The 21,369-nt window shown below is 46.9% G+C and overlaps 1 protein-coding gene across 1 annotated transcript in view; it reads left to right on the top strand.

Annotated features, from left to right (window-relative positions):
* Nucleotides 1-18,219, top strand: part of HEPH (hephaestin) — a 68,963-nt gene extending 50,744 nt beyond the window's left edge. The window contains 7 exon segments of the mRNA XM_020967266.2: nt 2,417-2,548; nt 4,645-4,751; nt 5,506-5,731; nt 9,309-9,448; nt 15,471-15,633; nt 16,473-16,511; nt 17,355-18,219. Of these exon segments, the coding sequence (XP_020822925.1) occupies nt 2,417-2,548; nt 4,645-4,751; nt 5,506-5,731; nt 9,309-9,448; nt 15,471-15,633; nt 16,473-16,511; nt 17,355-17,584 (1,037 nt within the window). The 3' untranslated portion in view covers nt 17,585-18,219.
* The last annotated feature ends 3,150 nt before the right edge of the window (nt 18,220-21,369 follow it).

Genomic DNA, 21,369 nt, shown 5'->3' with positions numbered 1-21,369 from the left:
AACTGGATCAAGGCACAGCTGGCTTCATCTAAGGCCAAACGGGGTCTGGTGCCCTTGCACCTAGTTAAGAGGAAAGGGTATCTGAGATTTGTTCAGAGGCAGCTGGACACCTACTCAGCTCATTAAATAGAGCACCACACCTGCAGTCAGGGAGACACGAGTTCAAATCCAGCCTCAGACACTTATTAGCTGGGGGATCCTGGGCAAGTCACTTAACTTCTGTGTGCCTCAGTTTCCTGTAAAATGGGGACCATAACAGTACCTACCTCTCAGAGTGGTTGTGAGGGTCAGATTGGATATTTGTAAAGTACTTAGCACAGTGCCAGGCACATAGTAAGTGCTTCATAAATCTTCCTTGCTTCCTCCCTTCCTCCCTCTGACCAGTGCCACAGAGTTGGACCATACATCGGCTGCCCAGCCCCCCTTCTAATTTGGCACATGTGCTACTGCTTACTATTATTTTTGAAAGCACGTTTCATTAAAGGCTTTTGATATTACGCCAGTCATTTCTGGAAATGCCTCTCCTCAACCCCCCACTCCAAAATGAACTCTAGTTTGTGACAAAGAAAAACAGTTACAAAAACCATTTGCTCTGGTGACCCATGGCCTCACTGTGCAGAGGGAGCTGGTCTGGACCCCATCGGTTACTGAGTTTGGCTTCCTTCTAATAATAGCAGCAAACGTTTGTTAAGCACCTACTATGTGCCAGGCTCTGTGCTAAGCACTTTTTACAAATATCCCATTTGATTTTCACAATCACCTTAGGAATTAGCTACTATTATTACGCTCATTTTATACTTGAAGGAAATGAGGCAAACTGTTTAAGTGACTTGTCCAGGGTCACACAGCTAGAAAGTGGCTTGAGTCGAGTTTTGAGCTCAGGACTTTTTGACTTCAGGCCCAGGTCTCTGGCCATGGAGCTACCTAGCTGCGTAATCAATTCGATGAATGTTTAGTGGACATCTACTACAGAATTACAATGACAACTAGCATTTATTAAGTCCTATGTGCCGGGCGCTGTGCTAAGCACTTTTTTACAAATATGATCTCATTTCATCCTCGTGACACCCTGGGGAGGTGGCTGTGTTATCATACGTATTTAACAGTTGACAGCACTGAGGCGGAGGGTAAGCAACTTGGCAGGGAGCACACAGCTAGACCTCAGGCCTTCCTAATGCCAAACCCAGAGTTCTATTTAGTGAGTCACCTAGTTGCCTACTAATTTTTAATGAACATTTGGTAGATATCTACTACAGAATTATGATAACAACTAGCATTTATTAAGCACCTACTATGTGCCAGGCACTGTACTAAGCATTTTTCTTTTAATAAATATAATCGCATTTGAGCTTCACAACAACTATCATTATCCCCATTTTACAGATGAGGAAACTGAGGCAAACAGAGTTAAAGTGACTTGTCTAGGGTTCCACATCTGGGAAGTGTCTGAGGCTAGATTTGAAATTAAGCTGTCCTGGCTCTAAGCCCGGCGCTTTCTCTTTCCACTGAGCTTACAGTTCATTAGTCTTTCCTTGGCTCTCTTGCACTTGAGAACTCTCACTTGTTCCAGTTATGAAAGGTTATTTTCTCTAATTTTTTAAGATGTGACCTTTTCTATCCATGTTTCCTCCCCCTTCGGACACAAGCCTTATCTCCATAGCCATTTTAGGGATTATACAGTAAGTACTGGGTGATGTGACTGGAATCTGAAGGATTTTGCTCTCCTTGCCCCATGCCTAAGCAGGGGTGGGGGTGGGGGTGGTACCCTCCCGCTAAATGTAGGGACAAGACTCTAGCCCCAGTCCTTCTCTTGTCTGTTTCTGTGTGGCCCTGGTTTTTTAGGTTTTGTTTTTACACTTTTATTAAGTTTTCTTGTGTTTAAAAATATGAAAACCGGGGCAGCTAGATGGCGCAGTAGATAGAGCACCGGCCCTGAGGTCAGGAGGACCTGAGTTCAAATCTGACCTCAGACCAAACACTTGACACTTACTAGCTGTGTGACCCTGGGCAAGTCACTTAACCCCAATTGCCTAAAAAATACATACATACATACATACATACATACATACATACATACATACATACATACATACACATATACATATACATATACATACACATACACATACACATATACATACACATACATACATATACACACATACATATACATACATACATATACATACATACATACACAACACACACACACACAAATATATATATATAAACCATTCAGAGGATTTTGGCCAGAAGGATTTGGCCCATGGGCCAGGCCGTAGTTTGCTGACCCCTGTACCCTTACTATGAGGCCTGGCAGCTGGAGGTGCCTATGCCTGTTTCAGGCTGTTCCTCAATTCTCAATTTTTCTTTCTGATACATAAATGTAGCCCTGTCCTCTTCTTCCCCTCACCAGGACCACTGCTCCGGGGAGAGGTCGGCGACATCTTGACGGTGGTGTTCAAGAACAACGCCAGTCGTCCCTACTCTCTTCATGCCCATGGGGTACTGGAGAAGGAGGCGGGCTCAGTGCAGGCTGCAGAGTCTGGTAAGTGGGGCTATTCTGGTGGGGTGAGTGGCACAGGGGGAGCTTTATACTGGCAGTACCCCTGTTTTGGGCCCCTGGCTTTCTTAGGCCCTTTAGCCCTTTCTCAGAGACCAGGATACTGGTCAGGACTGGGCCTTGGAATTTGTTCCTCAGTGCAGGATCTCAGGTCGGTTGAATCATAATATGGATGAGGCCAGAGTTGTATGTTCATGTCTGTGATGGGCCATGTAGCTTAATTTAGAGAAATATTTATTTACGTGGCCACAGGCTAAATCTTAACCCTTAGGCAGCCATCTTAGCCTGGAGAGGAAGCCTAGTGGGTGGAGTTAAGGGACCTATGTTCAAATCCAGCAAGTTATATAATCTCTCTAGGCCTTGATTTCCTCATCTGTAAAATGAGGGGGTTGGGTTTGATGTCCTTAAATGTCCCAGCTTTGAATATGTGATCCAATTACTAGTTGCTAGGATAAACATTCCAAATTTCTTCAGATAGAAGATATTACTAAGGTACTTACAGTCTGAGACTGGGAGGACATAGTCCCTTATGGGATCTCCAGTGGGGAAAAAGGGATTTGATTTTCCCTGCCTGGATTCAGAGAGGAGGAAGGTGAACAGCAACTGATTTAGCTGGTGAGGGCTTCAGGAAAAACTCCCTGGTAATTGGAACTCTCTCCAAGTATGGTGGGTCACCTTAGGAGATTGTAGATTGCCTGTCTCAGAAAGTTTTCAAGTGGAAAAACAGTCCTTCTGTCAGAAACATTGGAGAAGGGCTTTGTGCTAAGGTCTGCATTGGACCCGAGGCCGCCAGGAGGCCCAAGCAACTCTGAGATCCCAATATGCCATGAGAGGTTCCCAAATGAAATAGGCACTGTATGGTATAGCCCCTGCTCAGCCAACTTTAGGGGCCCCCATCACCTCGAGGGTCCAATAGGAAGCCCTTTCTTTGGCATTTCCGGCCCCTCACATCCTGGGGCCTTCCAAGATTCCCAGCCCTCGTCTCTGGGTCTTTGTGCATGTCTGTAATATACTCCCTCCTTGTCCCCACCTCTTGGGATCCCTAAGTTCTTTAAAGGCTCAGCTTATACGCCACCTTCTGATGGAGGTCCTCCCTGGTGTCCCCAGCCACTAATGCCTCCCCCTTGTAGATCACCTTCCATTCTCTGTCTGTCTGTCTGTCTCTCTCTCTCTCTCTCATATATACAGACAGACATCATAATACATATATATGTATATCTATGTGTACACCTTCTCTCTACCATTAGAATGTAAGTGCCTTGAGGACAGGGGCTGTCTTTCCTTTCCCATGGATCCTCTGCTTAGCTCAGCAGTGCTTCTGGATTGAGTAACAGATGGCCTATTCTGGATAGCTCAATTCAACAGGAGTTTATTAGATACATATTATGTGTAAGACCATGGCACCAGGATCATTATAAACTAGAAAGAAAGGAAGACCTGGGTTTGAATCCTGCTTCTGTGACCTCTGAGCAAGGTACTTAAGTTTCCTTTTGAGCTTTGGGAAAATCTCCAAGGCTTAAGATGCATTCTGTATCCTGTGGAGGAATTTCCTACCCTGGGAGTTCCAACATCTGGAAAATCATAGGTCCTTGGCATGTTGATTTACATGTGAGATACTGTGGTGCTGTTCTGGAAATACAAAGACAAAACTGAGTAACAGTCTGGGCCCTCTACATTGTGTTGGAAAAGGAAGCACACACACACACACACCCTCCCTAGTATGGCAGGGTGGATAATGAGTTAGCCTCAAAGTCGGGAAGACCTCTCCTTAAGTCCTTACTTTGATATATATTGACTGTGTGTTTGATATTTGCATGATTTATAAGCCCTGTTAGGAGGCTGGGGGGTGGGAGAATGGGAGAGAACCATGGCCTGGAGTAGTCAAGGTGGGCTTTCTGGTGGCCGTGGGCCTTGAAGGACAGGTCCAATTTGGAGAGAGGGAGAGTAGCCAGAAGGGCCTTCCAAAAGAAGAAAGGACATGATGGCAATGAGCCTGGCTTGTTGGAAAGTGTTTGTCAGATTCCTGGCCTTGGCCCAGGGTGGCCTGGCTTTGCTGGAGAGTTCTTCCTGCCTCTCTTCAGGTGAGGTGATCATATACCAATGGAGCATCCCTGAACGATCTGGCCCTGGGCCGAACGACTCAGCTTGCATCCCCTGGATCTACTACTCCAATGTGGATCCCATCAAGGTAGAGTTTGGCCTAGCTCCCTGTGGGGCTGGGGCAGGGCAGAGGTGTATGAGTCCTCCTGATCATGGGCTTAGGGGACCGGCCTTGGGGAGTCTGGATATTCTGAATTCCAGTGTTTTCTTCTGCCTTGAAGAGCTGGATCTGGAGGCCTGGCATCTTTTCCCAGCTCTGCCTCTGACTTGGGAAGGTTCCTGGCCTTAGTTCTTCAACCAGGGTGAGAGTCTGTGCCCCTCTTAGAGCAAAGCCTGGCAGACCAGGCCAGGGAAGCAGAGAACCAAGAACTAGAAGGGCCCCCTCACGTGACCTGTTGCAGAGAATGCTAGGCCTAGATCCGGCAGCACCCTCAGAGGCCAGCCCACTCACTTCACAGAGGAAGACACTGATGTTCAAGGAGGTTGTACTCATATATGATCCTAGAGCTTCAGATGACCTCAGGGGGCCATCTGGTCCAACCCTCTCATTTTACAGAAAAGGAAACTGAGGCCCAGGGCAAAATGACTTTCCCAAAGTCACTCAGAGGATCTTAGCTCTAAAGCTGGTAGGGCTCTTAGAGGCCATGAAATCTAACCCCCTCATTTTATAGAGGAGGAAACTCAGGCCCAGAGAGAAAGGTGCTTGCCCAAGGTCATACCGAGAGTGAGTAGCAGCACTTATTCTAATTCCATGAGCACCCCGACTTATCCCAAGTTCTCCTGTTCCCCTCCAGACCTGAGGGGTGACGGACACCCCTAGCCTTCTTACTTTTCTCTTCCAGGATATGTACAGTGGCCTGGTAGGTCCCTTGGTCATCTGCCGGAAGGGGACACTCAAGGCCACAGGGGCCCGAAAGGATGTGGACCGGGATTTTGCCCTACTGTTCCTGATCTTTGATGAGAACCAGTCTTGGTACCTGGAGGAGAACGTGGCAGCCCATGGTCTCCAAGATTCAAGCCACAGCAACCTGCAAGATGAGACCTTCCTAGAAAGCAACAAGATGCACGGTTTGTGGGCCCCAGTGTGCGCCATGGAGGGTGGGGCCTGGCAGGGAGAGGACCCTTCTGCACTCCCTGGCCTTTCATCAGGAGGCATGCTTCTGGGGTGGTGAGGCCTGGCTTCCCTTCAGAGCTTGCAACGTTGAGGCCTAGCTCAGGTCCAGCTGCCTCCTGCCCAATCATGCACAGTAACCAGAGAGCTGCAGGAAGACACAGGTGGAAAAGATCTCAGTCCTAAAGTGTTCAAGCTACAAGGGTCCTTGGGGCCAGCTAGTCTAATCCACTCATTTGACAGAGGAGGAAACTGAGTCCTGGAGAGGGGAAGGAAGTTACCCAAGGTCACACATGGGCTCCCAGATCAAGGGCTGGAAGGGTCTTTGCAAGCCAGCTAGTCCAAATCCATCTCTTTGCAGAGGAGGAAAGGGAGACCCAGGGAAGTCAGGTGATTTGCCCAAGCAGCTTCATAAGCTACAAAGCTCATATTAGAACCCAGGCCTCATGATTCCCAGCCCCATTCTCTTTCCACTGGGCTGGGTCTCACTTACCATGCTGTATGGCTGATGCCAGAAGCTATGTGGTATATAGAGAAGAATAAGTCTGCCCTCAGAGCTTAGAGTCTGATTGGGGAAGAAAGGAGACAAGATAAAACAACAAGGGATGGGGGTGAGGGGCCTAGTGAGTAATGGGCTCTCGAATGAATGAATGAATGAATGAATGAATGAATGAATGAATGAATGAATGAATAAACAAACATTGTAGACCAAGCAGTATGCTAAGTCCTGCCCTAAAGCAAGGCAGTCCCTGTCCTCAGCAAAGGACTTAGACACTGCCATTATCTGCAGGGGAGAAAACACCCAAAGGGTGGTCATGGAAGGGAGTTTTGGTCTGGGGGTCACAAGGATGATGCCACCCATTGGGTATCTCATTGGCATGGCCCTTCCCAAAGTGATGCTAATGTTGGTTTGATTGTTAAGTATAGAGAAGGTAGCACTGATGTGAGTGGAAGAGGCCTTTAAGATGCAATAATGTGGCAAGAAGGAAAAAAACACCAGATTTGGATTCAGAGGTCCTGGGTTCAAATCCTGGCTCTGCCACTTATTACCTGTACAAGACCCTTTCTCTGGGCCTCAGTTTCTTCCTATGTAAAATGAAGGAGTTGGACTGGATGTCTTCTGAAGGACCCTTCTAGCTCTAAATCTGTGGTCCCCATTTTGCAGATGTGGCAACTGAGGCTCAGAGGCATTGAGGGATTTACTCGATTTCACATAGCAAGGAATGACAATTGGGATTTGAATGCATATTCTTTGACTCTAAATCCAATGTTCTGCTGCCCCAAGAGGTAAAGAGTTGGTCAAGGCATTCCTTCCTTCCTTCCTTCCTTCCTTCCTTCCTTCCTTCCTTCCTTCCTTCCTTCCTTCCTTCCTTCCTTCCTTCCTTCATTCCATTGACCATCCATGTATTGAGTGCTTGTTCTATGTAAGGGTCTGCATTAGGTTCCATGGAGGGGCAGGGCCTGAATACACGCACAGAAGGGAAGGGTATTCCAGCCTTCTGTGAGTAGGGTGAGTAGGGTGAGTAGGGTGATTGAAGTATTGAAGGCTGATTGAAGGCTGGAAAGTAGGCTGGGGCCAGCCTGTTTGAAGGGCTTTGAATTCAACTTGATTCAACAGTGCAATGCACTGGCAAACCTCAGCCCTCAGCCAGCTTACCTGCGATGGGGGGTAAGGGTGAGTGTGAGGCAGGGAGAACTGAGGAGGGATGATGTCCATGGCCTACGGGGGCTCGAAGGTGCCACCTCTACCAGGGGTGATTGGCAGCTAAGCCTTGCAGGAACAACAGGATTCTGAGGCAGAGCGAGGAGGCAGGGAGGGCACTCCTGGCGTGGGGTGTGGTGTGCAGAAGTGCATGGAGGTGGGGAATGTCTAGTAGCTTAGTTTGGCGTGCTCCTAGCTCCTGTGGAGGGGAGTGATGTCAGATGGGAATCTGAGGCAGTCCGAAGCCCAGCTGTGGAGAGTTCAGTTCTACATTGAAGAGCTTCTGTTTGATTGCCATCAAAGTGTTTGACCAGGGATAAAGCCGCAGTCGGATGGGGATCAAGGGGATGAGTTTGGTGCTTGCTTTGGGAGTGTGGTAACTAAAGATAGGCCCATCAGTTTGGTGGCAGCACGGAGGATGAAATAGGAAGGAGCAAGGCTAGAAGCAGTTAAAACCAATTAGGAGGCAAGAGGTGGTAAGGACATGAACTGTGGGTGGAGGGAAGGGGGCAGATGTAAGAGATGCCATCAGTGGCAGCTCTCCAACACTCCCCGGAGTCACAGAATGGCAGAGTTGGACGTGTGGTCCAACTTGCCCAGGGTTGGATGGGAAAGAATCTCCCCAGTAATGTACCTGACAAGTGGTGTTTAATTGGCTGCTAATTGGCTGGGGGGGGCAGGAGAGGAGGGAGAAGAAGCTGGCAGAGAGGGCTGAGTTTCTAAGTGTGGCCCTGCTGGGAAGGCTATAAGGAAGGCAGCTTTGGGGGCAGGCTGCCTGGTAAAGAGCTGGCTCTTTCCCCAGTACCGCAGTAGGTATGGGGCAGGTGGTGTTGAAAAGAAGCAACACAACATAGAGGGGAGAACATTGGATTTGGAACGAGAAGGCCCAGCTTTGAGTCACTGGTGGCTCTGCCACTGACTAGCTATGAATTGCCCTCTTGGAACCTCATTTTCCCATTTGCTAAAATGGAACTACAGCTATCCCTTCTCTGTCACGGGGGTTAGGGGCACAGTGCCCCTGCGAACTGGAAAATCTGCCTACAATGTTTCAGCCCTTCCTTTGTAGCAGAGAGGAAGTCTGAATTTTTTTTCTTTTTCTCTTATGGGGCGTTTGTCTTTCATTGTCTTTCATTCTCAAAGATGACACCAGCAGGTGATGGGAGAGCAGCGCTCAGGACCAAGACTAGGCCTGACTATACATGGTTTTAGAAGCCATCGTGGTAGATGGTAATTGCATATATGAGAGCTGCTGAGATCATCGAGAGAGAAAGAAAATGAGAGGGCCCACAACCAAGCCTTGGGGGATGCCTCCAGTTACAGGGCATGGCAGGGGGGGAAATCTTGCAAAGGAAACTGAGGAAGAGCAGTCAGGCAGGAGGAGAAGCAGGAGCAGGGCCACCAAAGGCCAGAGAGGGGAGAGTTTCCAGGAGGCATCAAAGGTGGAGAGAGGGAGAAGGCTGAGTCTGGAGAAGAGGCCTCTAGATGTGGCGGCTTTGGAGAGAGCCCAGTCTGCTGAATGATGGCGACCAAAGCCAGCCCACAAAGGAGTGATGAGGGAGGGGAAAGGAAATGAAGGCAACAAGTATAGATTTTGAAGAGGTTTCACATAGACCACTTTGTAAACTCTAGAACACTGGAGACGCATGAGCCATTTTACCAAATCCTTGGCTGAGAGGGCCAGGATATTGTGACGGGGTTTGTCTGAGGCAGACGCCCCCATCCATGTGGCACGGAGTCTGGAATGGTCCAGATATGAGTGAATGGACGGCAGGAGAGGCAGCAGGAGTGGAGAGAAGAGGATGAACAACAGAGCTTTTCTTCCTTCTTTGCAGCCATCAATGGGAAGTTGTATGCCAACCTTGGGGGACTGACCATGTACCAGGGAGAGCGAGTAGGCTGGTACATGCTGGCCATGGGTCAGGATATTGACCTGCACACCGTCCACTTCCACGCAGAGAGCTTTCTCTACCGGGTGAGTGGGGCAGGGCTCGGGAAGAGGCTGGAGGTCATAAAGTTGGTGGCGGGAGGGCAAAGGGAAGATGAGGGAACAATAGGGTTATCAACTGGCCCATGGTCAAAGGAGAAGGATGCTTACTGGGCCCTGGAGCCCAGCCCTTCTTGCTCTTGTGGGTTTGGGATAGAAACATATACAGGATAAATTTAAGGTCCTGCACTTGGATTCAAAAGAGCAATTTCATAAACACAGGCTAGAGAGCAGTTTATGTGTGTGGGGGAATAGATCGGAGGGGTCTTAGTGGACCACCAGCTCAGCAAGTGAACATTGTGATATGGCAGCCAAAAAAAAAAGGCACTTAGGCTGCAATCGGGGAGGCCTGGTAGCCAGAAGGATGGCGATCAGAGTCCTGCTGTACACTATTGTGCTTCATCCACATCTAAACGGGGACATTATAAACTGGAGAGCTGCCCAAGAGCAGCCAGGCTGATGAGAAGATTGGAGAGCGTGCTGTGTGAGGATCAGCTGAAGATCTGTGGATATTGAGCCTGAAGAAGCGGTTTGGGGGAGAGGGGATACGCATGATGGTGGAAGGGGGGCTAGCCTCATTCTGCTTGGCCCCAGAGGGCAAAACACAGAATGATAGGGAGGCATATTTAGAATGTCAGGAAAAACGTGTGCGTGTGTGTGTGTGTGTGTGTGTGTGTGTGTGTGTGCTCAAGAGTGTGTGTGTATATCTATATGCAAGCATGTGAGTATATGTATATATATATATATATATATATATATATATATATATATATATATATATGTCTGTGTGGGGGTGTCTGTATATCTGTGTATGAGCATATGAGTGTATGTGTCTATATATGTTTGTGTGCGCTTGTGTTTCTATGTGTCTATGCGTGTCTGTATCAGCGCGAATGCATCTCTGTCTATGCTATGTGAATCTCTGTGTTTCCGTGTGTCTATGTTTATGTCTGTTTGTAAGTCTATGTTTCTTTGTGTATCTCTGATTGTGTCAATATGTGTGTGTCTCTGTGTGTGTATCTATGCAAATATCTGGAAATGTGTGTCTGTCTCTTTGTTTCTGTGCCTATGTGTTTATAGGTGTCTATGTGTTTGTGTGTATCTGTGAACATGTGTATCTGTGTTTCTTTTTGTGTGACCGTGTTTCTCTTCATGTCTCTGTATCTCTGTGTGTTTTTGTGTGTCTACGTATGTCTGTGAATATGTGCCTGTGTTTCTGTGTATATCTTGTGTGCCTGTGTGTTTCTTTGTGTGTTTGTGTCCGTGTGTCTCTGTATATGCCTGTCTACATGTCTGTTTCTTTGTGTGTGTTTCTGTCTTTGCAGGTATGTGTATCTTTATGTGTTTCTCTGTGTGTATCTGTGTAAGTCTATGTGTTTCTGTGTGTCACGTACATGTCTCTGTGTTTGTGTTTTTATCTGTGTGGGTCTCTGTATTTCTGTTTGTTTATTTATGTGTTTCTATGGGTGTCTATGTGAATATGTATGTGTCTGTGTCATGTATATATGTGTATTTTTGTATGTCTATGGTTTTCTCTTCATGTTTCTGTGTATCTATATGAATTTTGTGTGTCCATATGAATCTGTGTTTGTGCCTCTGTGTGCATTTCTCAGTGGGCTTTGTGTGTCTGTGTATGTGTCTGTGCGTGCATCTGTGTGGGTCTGTGTGTTTATGTATCTTTATGTGTATCTATGTGTCTCTCTCTGTATGTCTTTATGTGTGTGTGTGTGTGTGTGTGTGTGTGTATATATATGTATTTCTGTTTATGTGTGTGTGTGTGTGCGAAAATGTGGCTATGTATCTGTCTGTTTTCCCTTGTTTCTGTGTGTGTGTGTGAATATTTGTATGTCTCTGTGTGTCTATATCTGTCTCTATGTTTCTTTGTGTGATTCTATGCATATCTATGTGTGTCTTTGTGAATACGTGTTGCATATATTTCTTTGTGTGTCTATGTTGTCTGTGAACACGTGTGTCTACAATTATGTGTATCTGTGTGTGTATTCTTTGCATGTTTTTGTTTCTATGCATCTATGTGTGTTTCTTTGTGTCTAGGTATATGTGTACATCTTTATCTTTATGTGTGTCTGTCATTGTTTTTCTGTATATATCTGTTTATCTATGTGTGTGTCTGTGTGAATGTTTATGTGCATATGTATATCTGAATATGTGTACATTTTTATGTGTTTCTGTGTGAATATGTGTGTCTTTGTGTTTCTGTGTGCATACGTGTGTCTATTTCTGTACATATATTTCTCTGGTTTTCTGTTTATGTGTGTGTCTGTTTTTTGTCTGTGAGTTGTATATATGTCTGTGTCTTTCTGTGGGTCTGTGTGCATATATGTGAATGTTTGTATCTGTATATGTGTATTTTGTGTCTATGTATATTTCTCTATGGGTTTCTATGTGGCTATGAATGTGTCTTTGTGTATGTTCTGTATGTGTATTTCTGTGGGTCTGTTTGTGTGTGTCTGTGTGTTTGTGTCTCTTTGTGTGTGTCTGTGAATATGTGTATCTGTGTGTGTTTGTATGCTTTGTGTCTTTCTGTGTTTCTATGTGTCTGTGTATCTTATGTTCTTTGTGTTTCTCTGTGTGTTTAGGTTTTTCTGTACATAGATTTGTTTCCTTTGTATATGTTTGTGTCTGTGTGAATGTTTGTCCTTTCTGTGTCTGTATGTTCTGTGTGTGTCTGTGTGATTCTGTGGCTCTGTGTACATATGAATATGTGTCTGTATGTATCCAAACATGTTTTCTTATCTCTCTGTATATGTGTACTTGTGTGTATGTCTGGGTGCATGCCATTGTGTGTCTGTGTGTATTTCTCTACGGGTTTCTGTGTGTCTATGTATGGGTCTGTGTATAAGTTTGTTCTGAATGTGTGTTTCTGTGGGTCTGTGTGTTTGCTATGTGTCAGTGTATGTTTGTGTGTGACTCTGTTTCTCTGTGGGTTTTTTGTGTGTATCATCTGTGTGAATGTTTCTCCTTTTGTGTGTCTGTGTCTGTTAATATGTGTAACTATGTGTCTGTGTAATTCTGTGTTTCTCTGTATGTCTTTGTGTCTCTGTGTTTCTCTGTATCTGTGTATCTTGGTTGTGTCTGTATTTCTCTGTCATGTTTCTCTCTCTCTCTCTCTCTCTCTCTCTCTCTCTCTCTCTCTCTCTCTATATATATATATATATATATATATATATATATATATATATATATATAAAATATTTCTGTTTGCTATATGTATGTTTATATGAATGTGTGTCTGTTTTTTATTTCTCTGTGTTTTATATGTGTCTGTGTAAATATGTGTGTATGTATGTTTCTTTGAGTCTGTTTATGTGTCTGTATGTTTGTATGTATGTATCTGTGTCTGTGTGTTTTTGTGTCTTTGTTTCTATGTGTGTTTCATTGCATATACGTGTGTGTCTGTGCAATTTCTTGGTATATTTCTGTGTGTATTTCTCTATAGGTTTCTGTGTGTCAATGTATGTGTTTTATGTACTGTATGTGTGTTTCTGTCTGTATGTTTGTTATATGTCAATGTGCTTCTTTGTATATGTTGTCTGTGTTTCTTTGTGTCTGTGTGAACATGTGTTTTTGCTTCCCTTTGTGTTTTTGCCTGTCTCTGAATATTTATCTATGTGTGTCTGTGTCTCTGTGTGTTTGTATGTTTTTGCATCTCTATGTGTTTCTGTGTGTCTATGCATGTGCGTATTTTGATTGTGTCTCTGTGTTTCTCTCTGTCTTTATTTTTCTGTGTGTGTATTTGTTTCTGTTTCAGTGTGTCTGTAAATGTGTCTGGATTTTGTATTTATATGTTCTGTGTGTGTCTGTGTGAATATGTGTGTGTGTGTCTGTGTGTGTGTGTTTTAGCAATTGGGGTTAAGTGACTTGCCCAGGGTCACACAAAATATGTGTGTTTTTATGTGAATGTGTGTCTGTATTTATCTGTGTATGTGTGTTTTTTGTGTCTATGTGTATATTTGTGTAATTTCTTGGTGAATTTCTGTGTGTATTTCTGGGTTTCTGTGTGTCTGTATATGTGTCTGTGTGAACATCTGTTCTATGTGTATATTTCTGTGGGTCTGTGTGTTTCTTTGTGTCTATATGTGTTTGCTGTGTATCTCTGTGTTTTTATGTTTCTGTGTATATATCGTGTCTGTGTGTTTGTGTGTCTATGTTTTTCTGTCTGTGTATTCATCTACATATGTGTCTGTGTAAATGTGTGTCTGTGTTTTTTGTGTTTGTCTACTTCTATGTGTATCTGTGTGTATGTCTGTATTTTTTGGCATGTTTCTATGTGTCTGTATTTCTTTGTGAGTTTCTGTGTGTCTCCATGTATGTTTGTTTTGTGTGTATATTCCTGTGTATCTATGTGTGTTTCTATATGTCTCTGTGTGTATGTGTCTATGTATCTGTGTATTTGAATTTTGGGTGTCAGCATGTATTTTTCTATGGGTTTCTTTGTGTTTATGCGTGTGTCTCTGTTTATGTTTGTTCTGTGTGTGTGTTTGTTATATGTCAATGTGTGTTTCTATATGTTTCTCTGTGTCTTTGTGTGTCTGTGAATGTGTATGTGTGTCTGTGTCTCTATGTGTTTCTCTGTCTGTGTATCTGTGTTCTATGTGTTTCTCGAGGTGTTTTATGTTTTTCTATATATGTATTTGTTTCTGTTTGTCTATGTGTATATGTGTGATTCTGTGGGTCAGTGTGTCTGTGTGAATGTGTATCTGTATGTATGTATGTTTTTTGTGTCTGTGTTTCTATATGCCTGTGTTTGTGTCTGTTTTTCTGGGTGTTTTTCTGTGTATATATGTGTGTTCCTGTTTTCCTGTTTGTATCTATTTCTCTGTGTGCGTTTCTATGTATATATGCGTGTCTGTTTCTCTGTATATATATATATATATATATGTATATGTCCATGTGTTTCTGCCTGCATGTGTATTTCTATTTCTATATGTATCTGTGTGTTTCTGTGTATACACATGTGTGTGTCTCAGCAGAGAGGCCAAAGAGCCTGCTCTCTGGTGCTCGGCCCAGGCCAGTGCTGAGCCATTCTGGAAGGAGGGGATTCTCAGAATGACACCCAGGGCTCCTGTAAGTTGGGATCCTTCCTTGCTCCGAGAGGCTCCGTCTGAGAAGTGCATGCCAGGCTGCTGCGCCACTGCGCCCCATCCCCCCCACACACTTAAAGCATGAAGCCCCTTCATAGCATTCCCAGCGTCTGAGGCTCCAAGATCCCAAGCTGAAAGAGGCCATGAAGGGTGGCTAGTCCAGCCCCCTCAAGGCCCAGGGCAGGGCAATGATTTGTCCAAGGTCACACAGAGGAGCCTCGATGGCCAGTGGGAAAGGCTCTCAGAGGTCGTCTGGTCCAGGAGTTCTTGACCTTGGCTCTTTGAAGTCTTTTATTTGATGTGTTAATAAGTCTATTTCAATAGAATTTATTTACTTTGTAATCCTGTTTTTCATTTTTAACACTTAAAAACATAATTCTGAGAAAAGGCCTGTAGGCTTCACCAGCCTGATGGCTGGAGAGGTCTCTGACAACAAAGGTTAAGAAGCCCTACTCTAGTCCAATCTTCTCATCTTGCAGATGAGGAAACTGAGGCCCAGGTGTGTGAAGGGTCTTGTCTAAGGTCCCATAGCTAATAAAAGCTTGAGGTGGGATATGAACTCAGGTCTTTCTGACTCTCTGTTCATGCTTCTTCATAGCTACCAGGACTGACAGGGCTGGAAGGGAGAGCCCTAGTGGAGAAGGGGGAAGCTAGAAGCTTGAGCTACTACAAAGGGCACCTTGACAGAAAAAAAAATGGTATATGGAAATGTTGGCATGGCACCAAGCCAGGCTTTCGGCTCCCAGTCAGGTCGAGAGCACCAACAAAGATTGGGCTGTCCTCCTTGCAGGCCAAACGCATGGCCGTGGCTGATCCAGGGCCCAAGGGTGATGTCCCCTTCTGGCTACCAGTTTGAGAGAGGCCTGGCATTCTCTTCCCTCCTCTCACTGGCCACATCTCTCTGACAGAATGGGGAGAGCTACCGAGCTGATGTGGTGGACCTGTTCCCAGGGACCTTTGAGGCTGTGGAGATGGTGGCCAGCAACCCCGGAACATGGCTAATGCACTGCCATGTGGCTGACCATGTCCATGCTGGCATGGAGACTCTCTTCACTGTCCTAGCCCAAAGAGGTAAAATTGAAGGGAGGGGCAAGGAAGGGGTATGTCTCAAAGGACCCCAAAGTTTAGAACCCAGAATGTCAGGGCTGGGAGGGAGTCTTAGGACACAGAATCTTCGAGCTGGGAGAGGCCTTAGACCAGGGAATGTCAGAGCTGGGAGAGGCCTTAGAACCCAGAATAGCAAAGCTTGGAGGGGACTTAGAATATGAAATGTCAGAGCTGGGAGGGGCCTTAAAACACAGTACATCAGCTCTAGAATGGACCTTAGAACATAAAATGTTAAAGTTGGAAGAGGCCTTAGAATAGGGAGTGTCAGAGCTAGGAGGGGCCTTAGAAGAGGGAATGTCAGAGCTGGGAGAGGCCTTAGAACCCAGAATGGCCAAGCTTGGAGGGGACTTAAAATATGAAATATCAGAGCTGGGAGGGACCTTAGAACCCAGAATGTCAGTGCTAGGGGACACCTTAGAACCTAGAACATTAGCTCTGAGAGGGAACTTAGAATGAAGAATGTGAAAACTGGGGTGGGGGGAGGGATCTTAGAACATAGACTGTCAGACCTAGGAGAGGCCATGGAATGCTAGCCTCCTCATAAAACAGGGAGAACCCGAGGCCTGGAGTAGGGACTGGGCTTGCCCAAGATCACACATTTTTGTTAGTGGCAGAACCAGGTCCCCTGATTCCCAGTCCAGTGCCATCCCCCCTATTTGTTACTGCCCCTTGCCCCTTGGTACCATGGGAATATCCCCCCGTTCCTGCCCTTGAGTGCCCCACACCTGTACACACACAGCCTAGGCACATGGAGAGACAAGGTATTGAGTTCAGGGGGCCTAAGCTGTCTCTCCTTTTTGCAGAGCCCATGATCACCACCAGCAACAAGAAAGCAGGATCAGGTATGGAGGGTGCCATGCAAGTAGGGACTGCCCAAGGGGGAAAGAAAGTGGTTGTGTGTGTGTGTGTGTGTGTGTGTGTGTGTGTGTGTAGACAACCCAGGGGCTGGCTCAGGCTGGCTCCTAATGAAGAAGATGCCAGATGGCCACCAGAGGCCAGGCATTGGCTATTTCAATTTCCTCATGCTCCTCTGCTTCTGCATGGGCCCAAACCCCAGCGTTAGGGGTGCAAGGGATCTTAGAGAGGATTGAGTCCAAGTTTTTCAGAGGAGGAAACTGAGGTTTTGATAGGGAGTAGCATAGAGCTGACCTGAATCACTTGGGGGCCCAGTGCCCAGCCCACAGTAAGTCCTTAGTAAATGCTTTTGGAGGGATGGAGGGATGGATGGATGGATGCATCCATCTCATGTGAGAAGACCATAAATGTGGAGCTAAAAGGCCTTTGAGTCCAACCCCCTCATTTTACAGATGAGGAAACAGGGTCACACAGCTAGAAAGTGAACTCAGGTCTTCCTGATTCCCAGCACTCTGTCTCATTCTGGCTCTGCTGCTTACTAGCCGTAAGCCTCTCTAGGCTTTTATATCTATTTTCTTGGTTGATCCTTGCAACAAGTGGAAGAGGGAGGTGAGGCAGGTAGTGTCATCCCCCTTTCACAGAAGAAGAAATAGTCTCAGAAATTGAGTGACTTGCCCAGGGTCATACTGCTAGTCATTACTCAAACTCAGGTCCATTGACTTCCAGCCCAACAGGTATCCTACTGCCCTATGCCCAAGCTCCCCATTAGCAGCCAGCCGAGCCCCACCCCACCTCATTGGGTTACTCTTTTCAATCTCCCGCCATGCCAGTCACAGCCCCTGAAGATATGGAAGCCAGAGTCAGGATCCTGGGAATAAAGGTCCCTACAGAGCACGTGGAGACATTAGCCATGGTCCTTGTTGTTCTGGGGCTTGTCCTTCTCATCGTCGTGGCAGCCTTGGCTGGGGTCCTGTGTTACCAGCAGCGGCAGAGGAAGCTGAGGCGGAACAGGCGCTCCATCCTGGATGACAGCTTCAAGCTCTTGGCCATGAAGCAATGAGACCTGCACCCAGGGGCCCATGTCTTCGTGAGAGCCCATTGGATGGCTTTGGAAGCTGGGACCGGGTGGGGCAGGGCCTTCTTTCAGTAAGATGTTTTCCATGGCACTGACCCACATGAACCCTCTGCTCTAGAGTGGGTTACCAACGACAACAGCAGCAGCAGCAGCAGCAGCAACAGCCTCACACCTCCCAGCAGCCTCTGGTACCCCTTCAAAAACAGTCAGATGTGTCCAGCTGTGAAGGTGGACCCTGGCTTAGCCTCCTGAAGCCTGACCCTTCTTTCACGCGGGAGTGTGGTGCAGTGCCTGGACAGAGGGAGAACAGGCCAAACGCAGGCCCCGAGGCCCAGCCAGTTCGGGGGAGATGCCACATCTGGGCCATAAGGACCAAGAAGGGGGCCAGGTTTGGGGCTGAGGAAGGCAGGGTCTGCCTTGGACCTTGATTCTCCTTGGGGCTGACTGCTTTAGAAGGGCTGGCTTGGGTTGGGGGAGGTTGGTAGGCAAAAGAATGCCAGCTCCGGAAGGTAGGCCTCTCGATGGGCAGAGGTCCCGGCCCAGAGGGAGGGCCTGGCATGCTGTGTCCCGATGTGATTCCTGGCAAACACTGTACATTAAAGAGCTGATGAAACCTGGAAGTACAGGACTAAAGTGGGGGGAGGGGCTGCATGAACACAATCCTATGGCTCTTGGAGTCCAACACCCCACCACCTGGAGGGGGCATTTCTTCTACAGCATTTGTGGTGGTCAGTGGGCATCTGGTCCCTCCCCCTACCCTTGGGAGGACCTGACCCTTCTCTGGCCAGACATTAAGGGGTCTCTCTTGCTCTCTTGGCACCTTGTTCTGTCTGGGGCTGGGGAAAAACCCACCAAGCAAGAGATCGAGCTGTCAAGCAGGAAAGAGAACACTGGCTGCTCTGGGTGTGTTTGGCAAGGGGGAGGTAGCTCCAGCAGGGAATATCCTAGCCCGGGGTAGGGAACCTACAGCCTTGAGGCCACACGTGGCCCTCTAGGTCCTTGGGTGCAGCCTTTTGACTGAACCAAGTTTTACAGAACAAATCCTTTTATTAAGGGGCCACAGGTCCCCCACCCCTGTCCTGGAGCGAACCCCAGACTTGGGAGGGGGCAAGGAGGGTGGCAGGGTGGTGTGGTGGAGAGGGTGTGGGATTTGGGGTAAGAAGGCCTGGGTTCAGCTCTCACCACAGACACCTCTCAGCTGGGTGACCCTAGGCAAGTCACCATCTCCTTTGACTTGCTGTAAAACGAGGGGGGCTGGACTTCCTGGCCCCTAAGAAGCCTTTCAGTTCTCAGTCTCAGAGCCCTGATCCTCCAAAAGGCTTCATCCAGAAGTGGAAATCTAGGTCTGGGTGCCAAGTGATGATGGCAGAGAGAGGGAGAGGCCAGGCTTAGGTTCTCCCAGGGCTAGAGAAGATGGGTTTTTTAGGACACCCCTGACTATGAAGGCCTATGCCTGGTGGAGCCACCGGTGTGATAGGAGGGTCACCTTCATTCTGGGGGTCCCTAGACAATGGGCTCCCTCCCTCCATCCTGCCTTTGTAACCAGGATATTTTTTCTTTGGTAAGTTGAGAGCTCAATGAAGCCTACTGGTACCCCAGAGGCAGAATGGGGATCTGAATGGACTCTGCCTCATGGCACTGAACATGGCATCGACAGCCCAAGAGGGCGTTGAGGAAAATGCCAGCCATGGCCTCCTCCAAAGCCCTGACCCTCTTTCCCCATTTCTCCCTCCTCCTCCCCAACTACCCACAATAACCTCTCCAGGTTTCCCATATTGCACTTGGTCACTGCCCTTGGGTTCAAATTCTAGCCTGAGCAAGTTATCATACCTCTCTAGGCCTCACTTTCCTCCTCCATAAAATGGAGCTAACATCACTTGTACTCCCAACTTCCCAGGACTGTAGATAGTGCTAGAGAAATGTGAGCTAGCATTCTTGCCTGAGCAAGAGAATGGTGGCCCAGTTACCGACCAGCCTTTATGGGAGCATAAAACCCACAGGGCTTGAGCTGTCTTTGGTGCTGAAAGTTGAGTTCCTGGTACCCAGAGGCTAACCAACTTAATTTTACAGATGAGAAAATTGAGGCAGAAGAAGTGCACTAGTTTGGTCGGGGTCACACAGGTAGCAGAACTTGTATGCTGGCCTAGGTTTTATGACTTCAAATCCCATGCTCTTCCCATTTGCAGGAACCCCCATGACTCCAGTCCCCCAAGAAGCTAGGCCCATCTCAGTAGATTTCTAGGAGAATGGCTAGAAATGCTAAAAGCTTCAGGTTGTTAATAACCCCCCGAAATGCTTAGGAGCCTTTAAAGTATTACCGAACTAGTGCATTTCATGGCAAGAGAGTCTTTTGACCTAGTGGTTAATTTACAGGGTAATGAAAACCCAGTGCACTCTGGGGACTTGAGGCAATTACACTCTTGTGTGCAAGTGGAACTTCGATCTCATCAGCATGTGCACTCCACTCAGTTAAATGGTGTCCATGCCTGCCCATCCTGTGTGGGGATTCCCTGAGGCTGCTGCCTCCTGGGCCAGTGGTGCAATCAATTGGCATGAGCATGGAAACGTGGATCCTTGGTGGAGACAAAGCTGAGGGAAGAGATAGGTCTGGCCTGACCTTCAGCTCCAGTGTCCAGTGAGGGTGCTAAAGTTTAAAGCCTGGCCACTCTTAAAAGGGGAGGGAACGAGCATATATTAAGCACCTACTGTGTACTGGGCACCGTACCAACTGCTTTACAAACATTACCCCATTTGATTCTCACAACAATCCTGGGAGGTAGATACTATTAGGATCCCCATTTGACAGTTGTGAAAACTGAGGCAGACAGAGGTGGTGTGACTTGCCCAGGGTCATAACAGCTAGTAATCAATTGCCCGGGGCCAAGTTTGAATACAGGTCTTCCTGACTCCAGGCCCAGGGCTCTCTCCACTTCACCACCTAGCTACCATATATTAGTGGGGTGGTATCCTAGATAAATGGGGGTCTGAAGGTAAGCAAGATAGCACCCCAAGTGCAGTAAGAGGAATAAAAAGGTACTCTCAAACCTTTTAGAAGTGTGTTGTTTGTTTGTTTTCAAATTTAAGCTGATAATTTGGTAATTGGTACCCAGATTCATGGGGAAGATAATTCAACAGCAGTTCCATTACTTCTGCTCTGGTTTGTTTCTCTCCAGACTCACTAAAAGCTGACACCATAGAGTGTCAGAACTAGAAGGGTCCTTAGAACATGGAATTTCAGAGCTGGGAGAGATCTTAGAACATAGGCTAGATTTCTGGTCCCATCATGCCTTATTCCTGGCCCAATCACTGATCCTCTGCTTTTCTTTCTGTAACCTATAACCTCTTTCTCCAGTCTGCATCCGCCATGTATGGGAGTGTCATAACCTATACCACTAACCACCCCCAGCTCATTTGAATTTACTCCAGGTTCTGTAGTTCTGGAGGGACTGATAAAGAGCTGGCTTCAGAACTGGGAAGACCTGGGTTCCAGTCCTGCCTTTGACACATGCTAGCTGTGTGACCCTGGACAAGTCACTTCACCTCGAGGTGCCTCAGGCAGTTCTCTGGGTTACAAAGAAGGTGCTGACTTGAATTAGTAGAGGAAGTTACCTCACCTGGGAGTACCCTACATCAAAGAAATCACCAGACCAGGCTGTATCCCTCTCTGGAATTTCTCATTTGACATCTGTGTCTAAGCATCTATTTCTGACTCACCTTTGGTTTGGCAATGTCAGCCAGCAACTGTCATTTCTATTGGGGTTTTTTTAGCC

The sequence above is a fragment of the Phascolarctos cinereus genome, unplaced genomic scaffold (assembly GCF_003287225.1).
Source record: "Phascolarctos cinereus isolate Bilbo 61053 unplaced genomic scaffold, phaCin_HiC Scaffold_8;HRSCAF=390, whole genome shotgun sequence".
In the NCBI taxonomy this organism is placed as follows: Eukaryota; Metazoa; Chordata; class Mammalia; order Diprotodontia; family Phascolarctidae; genus Phascolarctos; species Phascolarctos cinereus.
The sequence above is the reverse complement of the archived record's forward strand: the minus strand, read 5'-3'. Positions and strand labels throughout refer to the sequence as shown.